We start from the raw sequence: 14,531 nt of genomic DNA on the forward strand, positions 1-14,531 counted from the left end.
GTATGCGCAAAATATGATACATACTACCAAAAAAGTAGTATAGATAGTACCTAAACATTCTTATATACTACATACTACGTGTACATACTCTCCGATATGATAGATACTACCTAGAACGTATGAAATAAAAGTGGGAGTAACTACACCCGGTAGTAGGGAAAATTTGTCCTATATATATATATATATATATATATATATATATATATATATATATATATATATATATATATATATATACGGTTTTTTGGTATATACCATAAAAACCGAAATTCAGAACGGTATGAAAAGTTCATACCATATCGAAACCAGAAACCATAAAAATCATGAATTCGGTTCGGTTCGATTTATTTTCGGTATGATTTTTCGGTTCGGTTTTAAAATGCACCGAGTGGGGCATGGGTCTGAGAAAGCTTGACCCGGCCTTACCATTGGCCAGCCAAATATTTGGCGCAGATTCTGGGCGCCCGAGATTTACCAATGATTTGATGTCAAAGTGTGAACTATAAGAGCTGGGGTGGGCTTGGCGCACCAAAAAATTGGTGCCCATCCAAACGGGAGGCCAAGCCTGGTCAACGACCAAGTTTGCCTCGCAAAAGAAAGAAAAAAAAACAAATTTATAGATCGGCACGTCAGGGTTACAATCTAAACAGCCCCGTCCTTCTCTCCGTTGGGAATTGTACAAGAAAAGAAGTCGAGAACACACGTCAGATAAGATGCCAACAACCTTGTTGAATTTTCAAGTGATCATGCAAATGTTGGTACATGCACATAGGATACTGATACTATATTCGTATTGGACTAGTAAAGGAAAGCTAGTGCCACGAAGTGAAGTTACCTTTAACGATTCTTTTTTTTTCTTGAACATAGTACAGACGCAAACGCTCATACATATGCGCATACACTCATCCATATGAACACATATATGCACATCCTATCCCTATGAGCACCTTCAAGAGACTGAGCCGGCATGCCATCTTGAGATTTACGAAGTTACCGTAGGCGCCTGGGGCGCATGAGCCTTGCTCAACTGGTTCGGGGAGTGGATGTACAAATCCAACCCCTGGGTTCAAAACCTCACAGAGACGGATTTAGGTTCCTGCTTATTCTTAAGGACCAGGTTTTCCTGGTACTCACGCATTTATTGAGGACTAGGCTCGGCACGTAACCGAGATTAAAAATCCTAATACTCATACATAGAAAGGTCGTATGCATTCCTAATTGGTGCAGAGGCCGAAGAAGTGAATTTCTCCCCCAATTTTTTACGGTCTGCACTGTGGTTGCTCCTCATGTGACATCACGGGCTGCACGGGGTGTCCCCTGCCATGGGCTACTCCAGCGGCCAGAGAGGTGGATGGCCTGCGGGAGCCTTCTCTGTGTCGTATCTTGCTGGCCAAGGCCATGTGTGTTGCGGTCATGTGGGCTCCGTCGCCCTGTTGCTTGGCCGCTAAACAGATCTGCTTTTGTGCTCTTGATCTAGGCATGTCCTCCCCTGGCGGCTACGCCCTGAGCAGGGCTCTCGCAGCGGATGGCAGTCGACAGTAGTGTGCTTCATCGTTGGTGTTGATATGTGTGATGACCACTTCAACTTGTGGCAGCGACTTCATTGCGGATTGTGGTGGTCATCAAAAGGTTTTTGTGAGGTTTCTCTCCCCAGATCTGATGGTTACCTTCGACGGTCAGATGCAATCTATGGATCATGACATGACGCAGAGGGATGGTTGTGTGGCGGCGGTGATTTCACATCGCATGTAGCTACTGGGATCACGAAAAAATAGTGGCGACATCACATGATTGACTTCATTGTGGTGCTTCTCGAGCACCCGGTCTCGAGCTCCGGAGTGAAAACTTAGGACTAATCTGAGTTGGTTATACCTAGCAATGCTGATGTTTTGCGTCGTTACCTTGTTGAAGGCATTACTCGGAGATGCTCAGACTAGTTCTTCTAGGTGAAACCCTAGATTCTAGCCCTTGGTGGTTGGATCAAGTGATGGCGGCGCTTGAGCACCGCTCCCTTCTTGAAGGTGTTGCTGTTGAAGAATTTCGTCATCCTTGTGGTGTCATGAGATGATCGGTGCGGATACAGTCTTTGTTCTAGTTTGTTGATAGCGGATTTGATCGCTTTAGGGTTTGTTTTTTCTCGCTTAGGCATAGCTTTGGTCTTACATGACTTTGCTACTTGCCGACGTTTTTTTTGTGTGTGTGCGTTGACGTTGGCTATGTGCATCCTACCTATGTAGAGGCCGGGTGTATGCTCATTATGTTTGTATCCTTTTGATGCTCCATTTTGAGTTAATAAAATTCACCCTTTGTCGAAAAAAAGGTAGGCGACTCGTTGTCGACGAGAACGTACCAGAACTTGAACCCTTTGGTGGGCTAGGGATACCACTGTCCCTTGAACCATCCAATCACAGGTTGGTTCGCTACCTTTAACGATTATGTGGGACTTGTTTTGGAGCTATGCTGGTTGTTTTGGTGACAGTGGCCGACGAAAAAAAAATCAGTGTTCTTTGCCAATTTTCCGTATGTGTAATTACAAAAAGAAATTTGGTTCAAAGCATTGCCTATTTGATAGGAAAAAACTTGAATACCAGGGTTAGCCTATATGTTCACTAGAGTTTTAGTCTGAGTAAACTTTTTATATTACAACATTTTTGAACAACTCTATTGCCTCTCTTATGTTGGTACATCAATATATTTTGTTCATTTTATTGATATGTTTTCTTCCTAGGATGAATGTTGATTGTTTCACATGATATAATATACGTGTCGACGCTTAGTAATGTAGAAAAGATAGGAACTGAAAAACGTTGATCGGGTTGGGTGAAGCATCCTTCTCCCCATTGGGAATTGTACAAGGAAAGAACTCGAGAACACACGTCAAAGATAGAGAGAGGTACCAACGACCTTGTCGAATTGTCAAGTGATCATGCAAACTTTGGTACATGCACATAGTATACTGATACTGTATTGGTATTGGACTGTAGTAGGTGAAGGAAAGCTGGAGGAGTCAGAACAATCGAGGACTCTAGGGGCGGAGGGGCGACTCGATGGCGCCGGGCGTGAGAACGGATGCCACCTCCGGTGATCGCCGGAGGGTGGGCGGACGTTTTTGGGCGCTCGCGGAGGAGGAGAGCGGGGGTGAGGATGACGACGGCGAACGTCCAGGCAGCTCGTCGGAGTATTCGCCGACGCCCTCAGATGTGATTTGTGAAACTTTCGATCCCGGCTATGAGGAGGACGAGGTGGCGCAGATTGTGGAAGCGGTGATCCCTCCGGAGGATCCGGCGAGGTCTGGACTGCGTCCCGGAGAAAATCTGAAATTGCTCCGGCGCGTCGTTCACCGGAGGACGGCCGCGTCCGCGTCTCGACCTTGGAAGGACCCTATTCCCAAGGTTAGTTTCCCAAAACTTACTCTTTTCGATTTGGTTTCTCCGGAAGCGTGGACGGTGGTACGGAGAAGGAAGAAGGGCGGCCGTACGGCGGCTAGCCGGCAGCTGGCGGCGCCGATCCCGATCCCGATCGCGATGGCCAGAGCGGCTCGTTTGAACGAGCTTGTTGGCGCTGTTGGGCCACAGGTGGATACTGGGCCGTCTTCGGCTGGGTATGAGGCCCAAACCGAAGGGGTCGCAGCTGGGCCAGTGCCCTGTGGGCTGGTTTCGGAGGGGTGTTTGGACGTAGCGATCGGTGACGTGCGAGAGGCATGCAGCGACCCGTCCAGTCCCTCTTTCACCGTCGTGCGCCGTAGGGTTTGTCGTACTCCTCATCGCCGGCCAGATCGTGGTGGTCGTGCTCGTCGCATTCCACCGCTTCCCATGGCGGGTCGGGGGACTGCGGGGAAGGGCGCGGCCGAGCCGGCCGGGTCGGCCCGGGCCGGAGTGGTTCCGCCGCATGTTGCCGGCCGTGCTGTGGAGACGCCACCGCAGGTTGCGAGTACTGGCCGGGGCTCCGGCGTTCCAGGGGCGAACCGCGGTGTACAGGTGGCGGGTCAGGGTGTGCCGCCACGTGGGACCCTCGGCTGCGGAGCTGGAGCGCCCGGAGTTCGACCGCCGGCCCCGGTTCCTGGTACTACTGCGGGTAGGGGACGCGGCGTCCGCACGCCTTTCCCGCCTTCTGGCTCTGGCCGGGGCGATGGCCAGGGTGCCCGGCCGCCGGTGCTGCGTCCGGCGGTGCCGACAGGCGGGCTTGGTGGTCTGCGGTCTTCCGCGCCGGGCCTTGCCACTGTGGGGAGCGAAGCCCCTACCCCGAGACCTCCGGTGCCTGCTGCTGTGGGGCGAGGTGTTGCGCCGCCGGTTCATCGAGCCGCGCCGCCGCCTCACTTGGTCGCGAGACCGACACTAGAGCGTTCGGACACTTCCCAGATGCGGCTAAGTACGGGGGATGGTGGTGCTAATGGTCAGCCTAAAGGACAGTGGGGAGATGATGGGTTTGATGCTTATGGGAAAGGCCACCGGAGTTCGTCGTCTACGGGAGGTGGACGCGGATACGCTTGGCAAAGTGATGGTTCTAATGAGAGACCTTTCCTTGGTCCCGCTGGTGGTTTTGTCGAGGGGGCTACTGGCCCGAACAACCGGCATAGAGGTGGATTCCGTGGCCATCGAGGTGGTCGTGGGGGTGGGCGTGGTGGTGGTCGTGGTCGGTTCCATAGGCCGCCCCCACCACCGCCCGTGGTTGATCTTGAGGTTACGGATATGGCTGTCGATCCTGGGCAGTCGGCTGAGTTGCCTAGCCAGGCGATGGAGGTTGTGATGGCTTTGGCCAATGTGGAGGTTCCTGTTTCTGGAGGTGATACGGAGGCAGGGGTTAGGGCTGACTCGGAGAGGGCGTCCAAGGGGGCGCGTAAGAAAGAAAAGATGCTGTGCTATCGATGTGGTGAGAAAGGCCACTTTATTGCTGAGTGCTTGGCGGATCTTTGCAGCTTGTGCGGTAAGATTGCTCATGGTGGGGGGGGGGGGGGAATGCCCAACCATGCGAGATCAGGCTCCGGCGCTTACGATGTATGGAGTTTTCTGTGCTGAACTCACTTTCTTTGAGTCCCCGGCGGCGAGGGAGATTCCTGTTGAGACTTAGAGTATGACTACTGGCATTGTGAAAGTTACTCGCGAAGTGGTGTCTGAGGCTCAAATTGTGCAAAGGCTTCAGGAACTGGCTCCAGGTGAGTTTCAGTGGGAGCTCGTTCAGATCGAGGAAAATGTCTTTAGGGTTGATTTCCCAACAGTTGAGGATTTGCAGAAGCTGTTGAGTTTTGGGTTGTGCAAGGTGCCTGGTACTAAGTGCATCTTGGAGTTTCACGAGTGGAAAAAGGTGGAGCCTAAGGGAAAACCGCTGACAAAGGTGTGGCTGCGGTTTTCAGGGGCCCCATCTGAAGCTTTGTCCGATGTTAGAGTAGTGGCGAGTTTGGGTATGATGGTTGGTAAGACTGAGGAAGTGGACATGCCTTTTACCCGAGCACAGGGGGTAGCCAGGCTCTTAGTGGGTGTTTTGGACATTGCTTTTGTCTCGGACATGGTTAACTGGTTTTACCGGGGCGAGGTGTTCCCTCTTGAGATCGAGTTCGAGGATCCGGATCTGTTTGCTGAGGGGGTTTCTGCGGCTGCCATGGATACGCACGAGGGGGATGGTGATGCCGGTGCTCGTGGGGATCAGACTGACAAGGATGCACGGGAGAAGGCCAATGGGTCAAGTCTGCCTGCTCAGTTGTCCGATGATGGCTCCGGAGTTAAGCATACATCGCCTCCAGCGGTACCAATGAACACGCTGCATTTTGGGTCCTTTGGGCCAGCATCGGCGCCTCCCCGGCTTTGGAGTGACAGAGTGGAGTCTGATGACAGCTTTGAGTGTATGCTTCCGCCTTTGGAGTTTGATGATGTGCCTGGTCCTGTGATGGTGGGTGAGATTAGGGAGGTGGAGCCTACGGTGGGTTCGTTTTCTCCTACCATGGTTTCTAACCGAGATATGCTGACAGTCTCGGCAGTTCGGTGTGGAGAGGAGAGTCTGGGGCAGGTGGCCCCGGCCTCTCCTTCTTTTCGCCTGGCGCAGGTAACATCGATGGCGCCGGCGCCGGCGATGGCCGGCGGTGGGGGAGGCTGCATGGCCCTTTCTCCTACGGTGGCGCAGGTTTCGGTGGGCGTGGCCAGCGCCGGGGGAGTGAGCCCGAGGCAGGCGGCCTCAGCTGTTGCCTCCCCGGTTGGGGCGCCAACACTTGCGCTTTCGGACGCGTTGAGGGGGGGAGCTGGGGCAGGCGGCCTTGGCTCTCCCTTCTTCTCATTCTCCCGCGCCAGCTGTGGGGGCGGGACGAGGGTGCGGGCAGGAGGCCCTCACCTTCTCCTTCCCTCGCGCTCCCATGGGCCTTGTGTCTGGGGGGCCTGGGAGCCCGCAGCCGCCTCCTTCGGTACCTTCGGTTGATCCATTGAGGGATTCAGCGCGAGGCTTTACTAGGGAGGAGGTCGTTGCTTTTGGCGGGATCCCCAACTCTACGGGGCGTCGGATGAGCGCTCGCGTTCTCGAGGACCCGGAGGTGGATGATATGCAGCAGCGGTGCGCTATGAGGGCGGCCAAGCTTCAGGATGCTGCGATCTCATCTGGTATGTCCGTCAACATCTCTAATTCGTTATTGCATTTTTCTAATGAGGAGATTATAAACAATGCAAACCAATTAGGAGCTTCACTAGGAGAAAATGATAGTGAGATTTCCAATTCGGTGAATGATCTATTAGATTTGGAGGCGGAACGGGCCTTAGAGACTATTCGTAGCGGCGGTCAAGCCGATGAATGATGTTGAGATTGATGCGTTAGGGGTGCGGGTGCTTCATAGTCTGTGTGCGGATCTAGCACCCCCTACCCATGAGTCCGAGGACGATGATGTGCCCATAGAGATTGAGATTGGTTCTACAGTTGAACCCGGTTGTGAGGACCGGACGTCTAAGCCTAGTAAACCTAAACGCAAGTGGAAACGGAAGATTTATCCCGATTCTGCAGTTCGTAGGAGTGCTAGAATTCGTACCACTAAAAAATTCCATGACGAACTATGAAAGGAATCTTTTGGAATAGCAGAGGTCTAAAGGACTTGGCTAAAAGAAGGTTTCTTGCTGAGGCTGCTTTAGAGCAGCGTCTAGATTTCATTGCTCTTTCGGAGACTGGTAGAGAAAACTTTGTGCCCCAGTTTCTGTCTTCTCTTGTGGGTGGTATTGATTTCGATTGGCATTGCCTCCCCCCGCGGGGAAGATTGGGTGGTATCTTACTTGGCGTGAGATGCGATTCGCTTGAGGTCCGAAGTGTAGTGATGGGCGACTTCGCGGTCAAGTTTCGAGTCAGGTCTAAATCAGATGGTTTCAACTGGGCGTTGGTGGCGGTGTATGGTGCCGCACAGCCTGAGCTTAAACCAGAGTTTCTGGCGGACCTTGTTCGAATCTGTGGATCGGAACAACTTCCACTTTTGGTTGGAGGGGATTTTAATATCATTAGGAGGAGAGAGGAGAAAAATAATGATAACTTTGACGGCCGATGGTCGTTTATGTTTAATACCATTATTGAAAGCTTGGATCTGAGGGAGATTGAGCTTTCTGGTAGAAAGTTTACCTGGGCAAATGCCCTGCCAAACCCAACCTATGAAAAACTTGATCGAGTTCTTGCAAGCGTAGAGTGGGAACAAAAGTTCCCTCTGGTTACGGTGCAAGCTCTTTCGAGGGGAATATCCGATCACACACCCTTATTCGTGGATTCAGGGGAGCCTAACCACGTGGGTAACAAAAATACCTTTTCTTTCGAGATGTCTTGGTTCGAACGAGAGGGGTTTTTGGACTTGATTGCCAGGGAATGGGATAGAGGTGCAGGCGGTAGGACTGCGGTCGAGCGTTGGCAGAATAAGATTAGGCACTTGAGAAGCTTCTTGCAGGGCTGGGCTAAGCACCTAAGTGGTGTGTATAAGATTGGAAAGGATAGACTTCTTTCTCTTATACAGGCCCTTGACATTAAGGTTGAATCCACGATTTTGCTGCCAGCTGAGCTTCAGGTTAAATTTGAGGCGGAGAAGAGGCTGAAAGAGCTGCTCCGTGAAGAAGAATTGAAGTGGGCTTTGCGTGCTAAAGTACGCAAAGTGGTCCAAGGGGATGCTAATACTCAATTCTTTCATTTAATTGCTAATGGCAAGCATCGAAAGAAGCGCATTTTTCAACTTGAACAAGATGAGGGCACGATTTTAGGTCAGGATAACCTAAAAACATATATTACCGAGTATTACAAGCAGCTCTTTGGACCACCGGAGGATAATTGTGTGTCCCTCGATGAGTCTAGGACTGAGGATGTGCCTCACCTTTCGGCGGCCGAAAATGACATTCTGGTCGCATCGTTCTCTGAGAAGGAGGTGTTTGAGGCAATTTCACAGATGAAAAACAATAAGGCACCCAGACCGGATGGGTTTCCGGCCGAATTCTATAAAAGATGCTAGCACATTATTAAGGGGGATTTGCTACCTATGTTCCATGATTTGTTCTTGGGACAACTTCAATTATTTCAATTGAATTTTGGAACTATCACTTTGCTTCCTAAGAAAACGGATGCTGTGAGGATTGAGCAATTCAGACCCATATGCCTCCTCAATGTTAGCTTCAAAATCTTTACCAAGGTTGGGACTAATAGGCTGACACAGATTGCGCATTCTGTGGTGCAACAATCCCAAACTGCTTTCATGCCGGACAGAAATATCCTTGAAGGGGTGGTAGTCCTGCATGAAACGCTCCATGAAATCCACTCCAAAAAATTAGATGGAGTAATTTTTAAGGTGGATTTCGAGAAAGCGTATGATAAGGTCAAATGGCCATTTCTCCAACAGTCATTGCGTATGAAAGGTTTTGATGAAGCCTGGTGCAGACAGGTTGAATTTTTTACGCAAAAAGGTAGTGTGGGAATTAAAGTAAATGACGACGTAGGTCATTATTTCCAGACACATAAAGGCCTAAGACAAGGAGATCCAATGTCCCCTATCTTGTTCAACATTGTCGTGGATATGTTAGCAATTTTGATAGGTAGGGCTAAGGAAAGTGGTCAAGTAGGTGGATTGGTACTTCATCTTGTTGATGGTGGTGTTTCCATTCTTCAATACGCTGATGACACGATCATCTTTATGGAGCATGACTTGGCCAAGGCGAGAAATATGAAGCTGGTGTTATGCCTGTTTGAACAATTGACCGGGCTGAAGATCAACTTCAATAAGAGCGAGCTGTTCTGTTTTGGTAGAGCCAAAGACGAACAGGAGGCCTATAGGCAATTGTTTGGGTGCGAGTTGGGAGAGTTACCTTTCTCATACTTAGGTATTCCAATCCACCATCGTAGGCTGACAAGCAAGGAATGGAAGTGCATCGAGGACCGATTTGAGAAGAAACTGAGTTGCTGGAAGGGTAAGCTCATACGGAGGCCGGTTGATCCTGATTAACTCGGTGCTCACGAGTATGCCTATGTTTCTCCTATCGTTCTTTGAGGTCCCAGTTGGTGTTCGAAAGAGACTGGACTTCTATCGATCGCGGTTCTTTTGGCAGAGTGGTGAGACCAAAAGAAAATACAGGCTTGCTAAATGGGATATCATTTGTAGACCGAAAGACCAAGGGGGTCTTGGTATAGAAAACCTTGAAGTCAAGAATAGATGCCTTCTTAGCAAGTGGCTGTGGAAGCTCTATTCAGAGACTGATGCCACGTGGGCTCAAATCCTTCGCAGCAAGTATCTTCAGTCAAAAACTCTGTCCCGGGTTTCAGTCAGGCCGACTGATTCCCCCTTTTGGAAAGGACTTATGAAAGTCAAACAACTTATGTTTAATAGGACAAAGTTTGTTGTTGGCAATGGTACTTGCACACGTTTCTGGGAGGATACTTGGCTCGGCGAGACGCCCTTGGCCATCCAGTACCCTTTGTTGTACCGTATTGTTCAACGACGTGAGGTGTTCGTGGCTTCGGTTCTTCAGTCGATCCCCCTTAATATTCAGTTCTGACGGACGCTGGCGGGCAATCGTTGGAAAGAATGGCTCCTCTAGTTAGGAGACTGATGGAGGTCCAGCTTTCCCAACAACCCGATGAATTACGCTGGAAACTAACTAGGTCTGGAGTATTCACAGTTAAATCAATGTATATTGATGTTATTAATTCGAGCTCCATTCCTACTTCCAAGCATGTTTGGGATGTCAAGGTTCCTTTGAAAATAAAAGTGTTTATGTGGTTTGTCCACAAACAAGTTATTTTAACCAAGGACAATTTGTTAAAGCCTAATTGGACAGGACCTACTAGGTGTAGCTTCTGTGATCGGGATGAGACTATAAAACACCTATTTTTTGATTGCCCGTTGGCCAAAGTCCTTTGGCAGACGGTTCACATTGCTTTTAATATCAAATCACCGAATTCTGTTAACGCCTTATTTGGGACATGGTTGAATGGGGTTCAACCTGACTTAGCGAAACACATTCGGGTTGGGGTTTATGCGTTGCTGTGGACTATCTGGACTTGCAAGAATGATTTGGTTTTTAACAGAATATCATGTATACACTTTTTGCAGGTTATATTCCGAACTACGGCACGGATCCGTTCGTGGTCGCCACTCACTCGGACGGAGGTCAGGGAGCATTTGGTTACTGGATCTGTCCGCTGGGAGATGGTAGCTCGGAATATATTCAACCGGTTTGGATGGCAGTCATGTAATAGGATAGGCATCTAGTTTACTTATCCTTTGGTAGCCAGCCGGTTGTGGCCTCTTATCTTGGCTAGTTGTGGTTTCTAGCTACTCTATGGCTCTGTGTGAGCTTTTTTTACTTTTTCCTGTTTTGGAGACCTTCGAACCTTGTTGACACTATCTTTGTTTGGTTTATAAGATGGCCGTATGCATCATTCTGATGCAGAGGCCAGGGAATTCCCCCTTTTCAAAAAAAAAGTAGGTGAAGGAAAGCTAGTGCTACGAACTGAAGTTACCTTTAGCGATTCTGTGGGACCTGTTTCGGAGGAAGCTACTATGCTGGTTGTTATGGCGACGGTGACCGACAGAACTAATTCTCCATTGTGTTGTGCCTTTCAACAGGAGCTAGCCAATCTTGCTGTACCATGCAAGTGATGTTTCGATGATTAAGCCTAAGAACCTAACTTTGACTGATGTTCTGTTCTGCCTTTTCTCCAGGAGCTAATCTAGAATAGTACCTTGGATTAAACGTCAATTTTGATCGACTACACTGGAAAAGAACATCACAAATCTGTCATATATGCAGTAGGAAGATTGATCCGAAACCACGGAGGAGCACAAAAATCGGCGTTCCTAGCTTTACCTACTTGTAGACCGGCGAGTGTTTTGCAACGGAAGCCGTGCGTGACTAGGAGGCATGCAAATTAAACCAGAGGTGATAGATGGAATGCACTGGCTTTGGCTCCACTCCAAAGCCATAGCCTCCAGCTAGCTCAAGCTCATGCCTTGATCGTTCATCCACCGAATCACCTAACGAAAATTGACCACGTAGAAAACCTCAAAGAAATGGGACGGTGGTACGTACGTAGCTGGTGGTACACGCTTGCAGCTTCCTACATGTATATATAAACTCAAGTACTTGTTCGAACAAAAGCATTCCATCCTCGCCTGGCCATACATCTGCTCCTCAAGAGCTCATCAAGATCGACAAGCTAGCCATGGCGATTTCCTCCCGTCTTCCGGCTCCTTGCTCTGTCCTCATGGCGACTCTCATGCTGCTCATCGTCCAGGCACAAAGCATCACTAGGCACTACGATTTCAATGTAAGTATAATCTTTGCACATTCACGATCTTCTACTGCTCTACATGCATTTTCTCACATGGATGGTGCTCGTCTTCCGATCTCTGCAGGTGCAAATGGCGAACGTGACGAGGCTGTGCGCCAGCAAGAGCATCGTGACGGTGAACAGGGAGTACCCCGGCCCCACGCTGGTGGCGCGGGAGGGCGACCGCGTGCTCGTCCGCGTCACCAACCACGTGGCGCACAACATGACGCTGCACTGGCACGGCATTCGGCAGCTGCGGAGCGGCTGGGCCGACGGGCCGGCGTACGTTACGCAGTGCCCGATCAGACGGGCCAGAGCTACGTCTACAACTTCACCGTCACCGGGCAGCGCGGCACGCTGTGGTGGCACGCGCACATCTCCTGGCTACGCGCCACCGTATACGGCTCCATCGTCATCCTCCCCGAGCTCGGCGTGCCTTACCCGTTCGTTGCGCCACACAAGGAAGTTCCAGTTCTCTTCGGCGAGTGGTGGAGGGCGGACACGGAGGCACTGGTCAGCCAGGCGCTCCGGACGGGCGGCGCCCCAAACATCTCAGACGCTTTCACCATCAATGGGCTCCCTGGGCCGCTATACAACTGCTCCGCCAAAGGTACATTGCGCTCCCTATGTGCTTCCATGCATCTTAATCGTCAAAGATTTATAAACCTGATAACCAGTATGCTTACCGTGCACTCATGACACTTTGCAGACACGTTCAAGCTGAAAGTGGAACCAGGAAAAACATACCTGCTGCGCCTCATCAACGCTGCTCTCAATGACGAGCTCTTCTTCTCCGTCGCCAACCACACACTCACAATCGTCGAGGTCGACGCAGTTTATGTCAAGCCGTTCACCGTAAAGACAATGATAATCTCCCCGGGCCAGACCGCCAACGTGCTCCTCACAGCCAAGCCGTTCTATCCCAAGGCTAACTTCTACATGTCCGCCGCGCCATACTCTGTCATCAGGCCTGGCACGTTCGACAGCACCACCGTCGCCGGCATCCTCGAGTACCACAACCCTCGCTCCGCCTTCGAGTCAAGCTTCGACAAGGACCTGCCACTCTTCAGGCCGACTCTGCCGAGGTTCAACGACACCGGCCTGGTCACCAACTTCACCTCCAAGCTCCGGAGCCTCGCCACACCGCAGTACCCGGCGGCCGTGCCGCAGTCGGTGGACAAGCAGTTCTTCTTCACGGTCGGGTTGGGCACACGCCCTTGCCCCGTGAATGCGACATGCCAGGGGCCTACCAACACCACACAGTTTGCGGCAGCCATCAACAACATCTCCTTGGTGCTTCCTTCCACAGCGCTCCTTCAGTCGCACTTCACAGGCAAGTCTCGAGGTGTCTACGGGTCAAACTTTCCGGTCATGCCCCTCTCGCAATTCAACTACACTGGGGTATCACCAAACAACACGAACGTGGCCACCGGGACCAAGCTGCTCGTGTTGCCATTCAACGCGACGGTGGAGCTGGTGATGCAGGACACGAGCATCCTTGGCATCGAGAGCCACCCTCTGCACCTGCACGGCTTCAACTTCTTTGTCGTGGGGCAAGGGTTTGGCAACTACGACCCTGTGAATGACCCGACGAGATTTAACCTCGTCGACCCCGTCGAGCGGAACACCGTCGGCGTGCCGGCTGGTGGATGGGTGGCCATCCGTTTTCTCGCCGACAACCCAGGTAAGCAGAGTTGCATATACTATCTATTCATGAAACTTGTGGTTTAGCCCCTGCTCATATGTCCGATATGCATGTATCCACAGGTGTATGGTTCATGCATTGTCATTTGGAGGTGCACACGACCTGGGGACTGAGAATGGCATGGCTGGTGCTAGATGGGAGCCTGCCGAACCAGAAGCTACTCCCCCCGCCATCCGATCTTCCCAAATGCTAGTCAGAGAGGATCAAAGTTGTTTCTTTTTTCTCATTTATCGGTTTGCTAACTTGCAGTTGATTCCTTCAGAAGATTTAAGTGTATTTAGTCAGTGTGGTGGTCTCCAATTTTCTTGTGTTTTCTAAATATTTTATTAGTACTTTGTAGCGGCAATGTTTTGATTCTTCTTGAATAAACAATGACTTCAATTGAATGTCCAAATCTTTAAGCCATTTTTTGTTGGTATTTCATGTTGTTTTAGACCATTTGTTATTAAAAATAAATGTTCATTAGTTTCAGTGAAACTATCTTTAGAGGTACAAACAGCATGATTGGCTAAACTTACTTGAGTTAAAATAAACTTCAATTCTTATCTTCACATGCTCGATGAATATAGAGTGATACAAGTATTTGTTTTGAACCATTTTGTTCCACATTGTGAACTATTTAGCATTTATATTAGGAAATTTCCATTTCCTAGTGAAATTGGATGTGATCTATCACACGACGGATACTTTCCGATTTATTTCCATCAACACCTTAGTCAAATTAGTACATGGCAATCTTTGGGAGATAGCGCGAGTGGAGATCATGCTTTCTAGGGTGGCATGGAGAGCCTGACACATTGGAGGAGGGGACGGTGTACACATGAGAACATGACATGTGTGATTTGTACATGTTGGTTGAATGTGTGCATGATGCTTTATTCTTGGTTCATGCAATTTGCTTAATTTTCTTAAGAATGTGTACATGATAACTTTTAAAACTAATGTTGTTCATCCAAGTGTGGGTTGTTGAATGGCATAATAAGGAAACACAATAAAGTCTATATATGTTGATTTTGTGTTTACAATGGCAGTTGTTGCTCGCGGTAGTAGTGATTACCCAGGGCATCCTCGG

General features: G+C 49.9%; 1 protein-coding gene and 1 pseudogene across 1 annotated transcript; both read left to right on the forward strand.

Annotated features, from left to right (window-relative positions):
- Positions 1 to 3,018: 3,018 nt before the first annotated feature.
- LOC119367630 lies at positions 3,019 to 10,885 on the forward strand. Its single transcript, XM_037633101.1, has 2 exons — positions 3,019 to 3,392; positions 10,535 to 10,885. Exons 1-2 carry the CDS (start codon positions 3,048 to 3,050, stop codon positions 10,691 to 10,693), a joined length of 504 nt encoding a protein of 167 aa, XP_037488998.1. The 5' UTR covers positions 3,019 to 3,047; the 3' UTR covers positions 10,694 to 10,885.
- Positions 10,886 to 11,645: 760 nt separating this feature from the next.
- On the forward strand, positions 11,646 to 13,795 carry LOC119367631 (annotated as a pseudogene).
- Positions 13,796 to 14,531: the final 736 nt, after the last annotated feature.

The sequence above is a fragment of the Triticum dicoccoides genome, chromosome 2B, assembly GCF_002162155.2.
Source record: "Triticum dicoccoides isolate Atlit2015 ecotype Zavitan chromosome 2B, WEW_v2.0, whole genome shotgun sequence".
Taxonomy (NCBI): domain Eukaryota; kingdom Viridiplantae; phylum Streptophyta; class Magnoliopsida; order Poales; family Poaceae; genus Triticum; species Triticum dicoccoides.

What these genes read in the sequence shown, in the direction of transcription:
- LOC119367630 (XM_037633101.1), top strand. Translation starts at nt 3,048, where the DNA reads ATGGCGCCGGGCGTGAGAACGGATGCCACCTCCGGTGATCGCCGGAGG. An exon ending in GGAAGGACCCTATTCCCAAG is followed by an intron (nt 3,393 to 10,534) that starts GTTAGTTTCCCA and finishes CACTTTTTGCAG; the next exon opens with GTTATATTCCGAACTACGGC.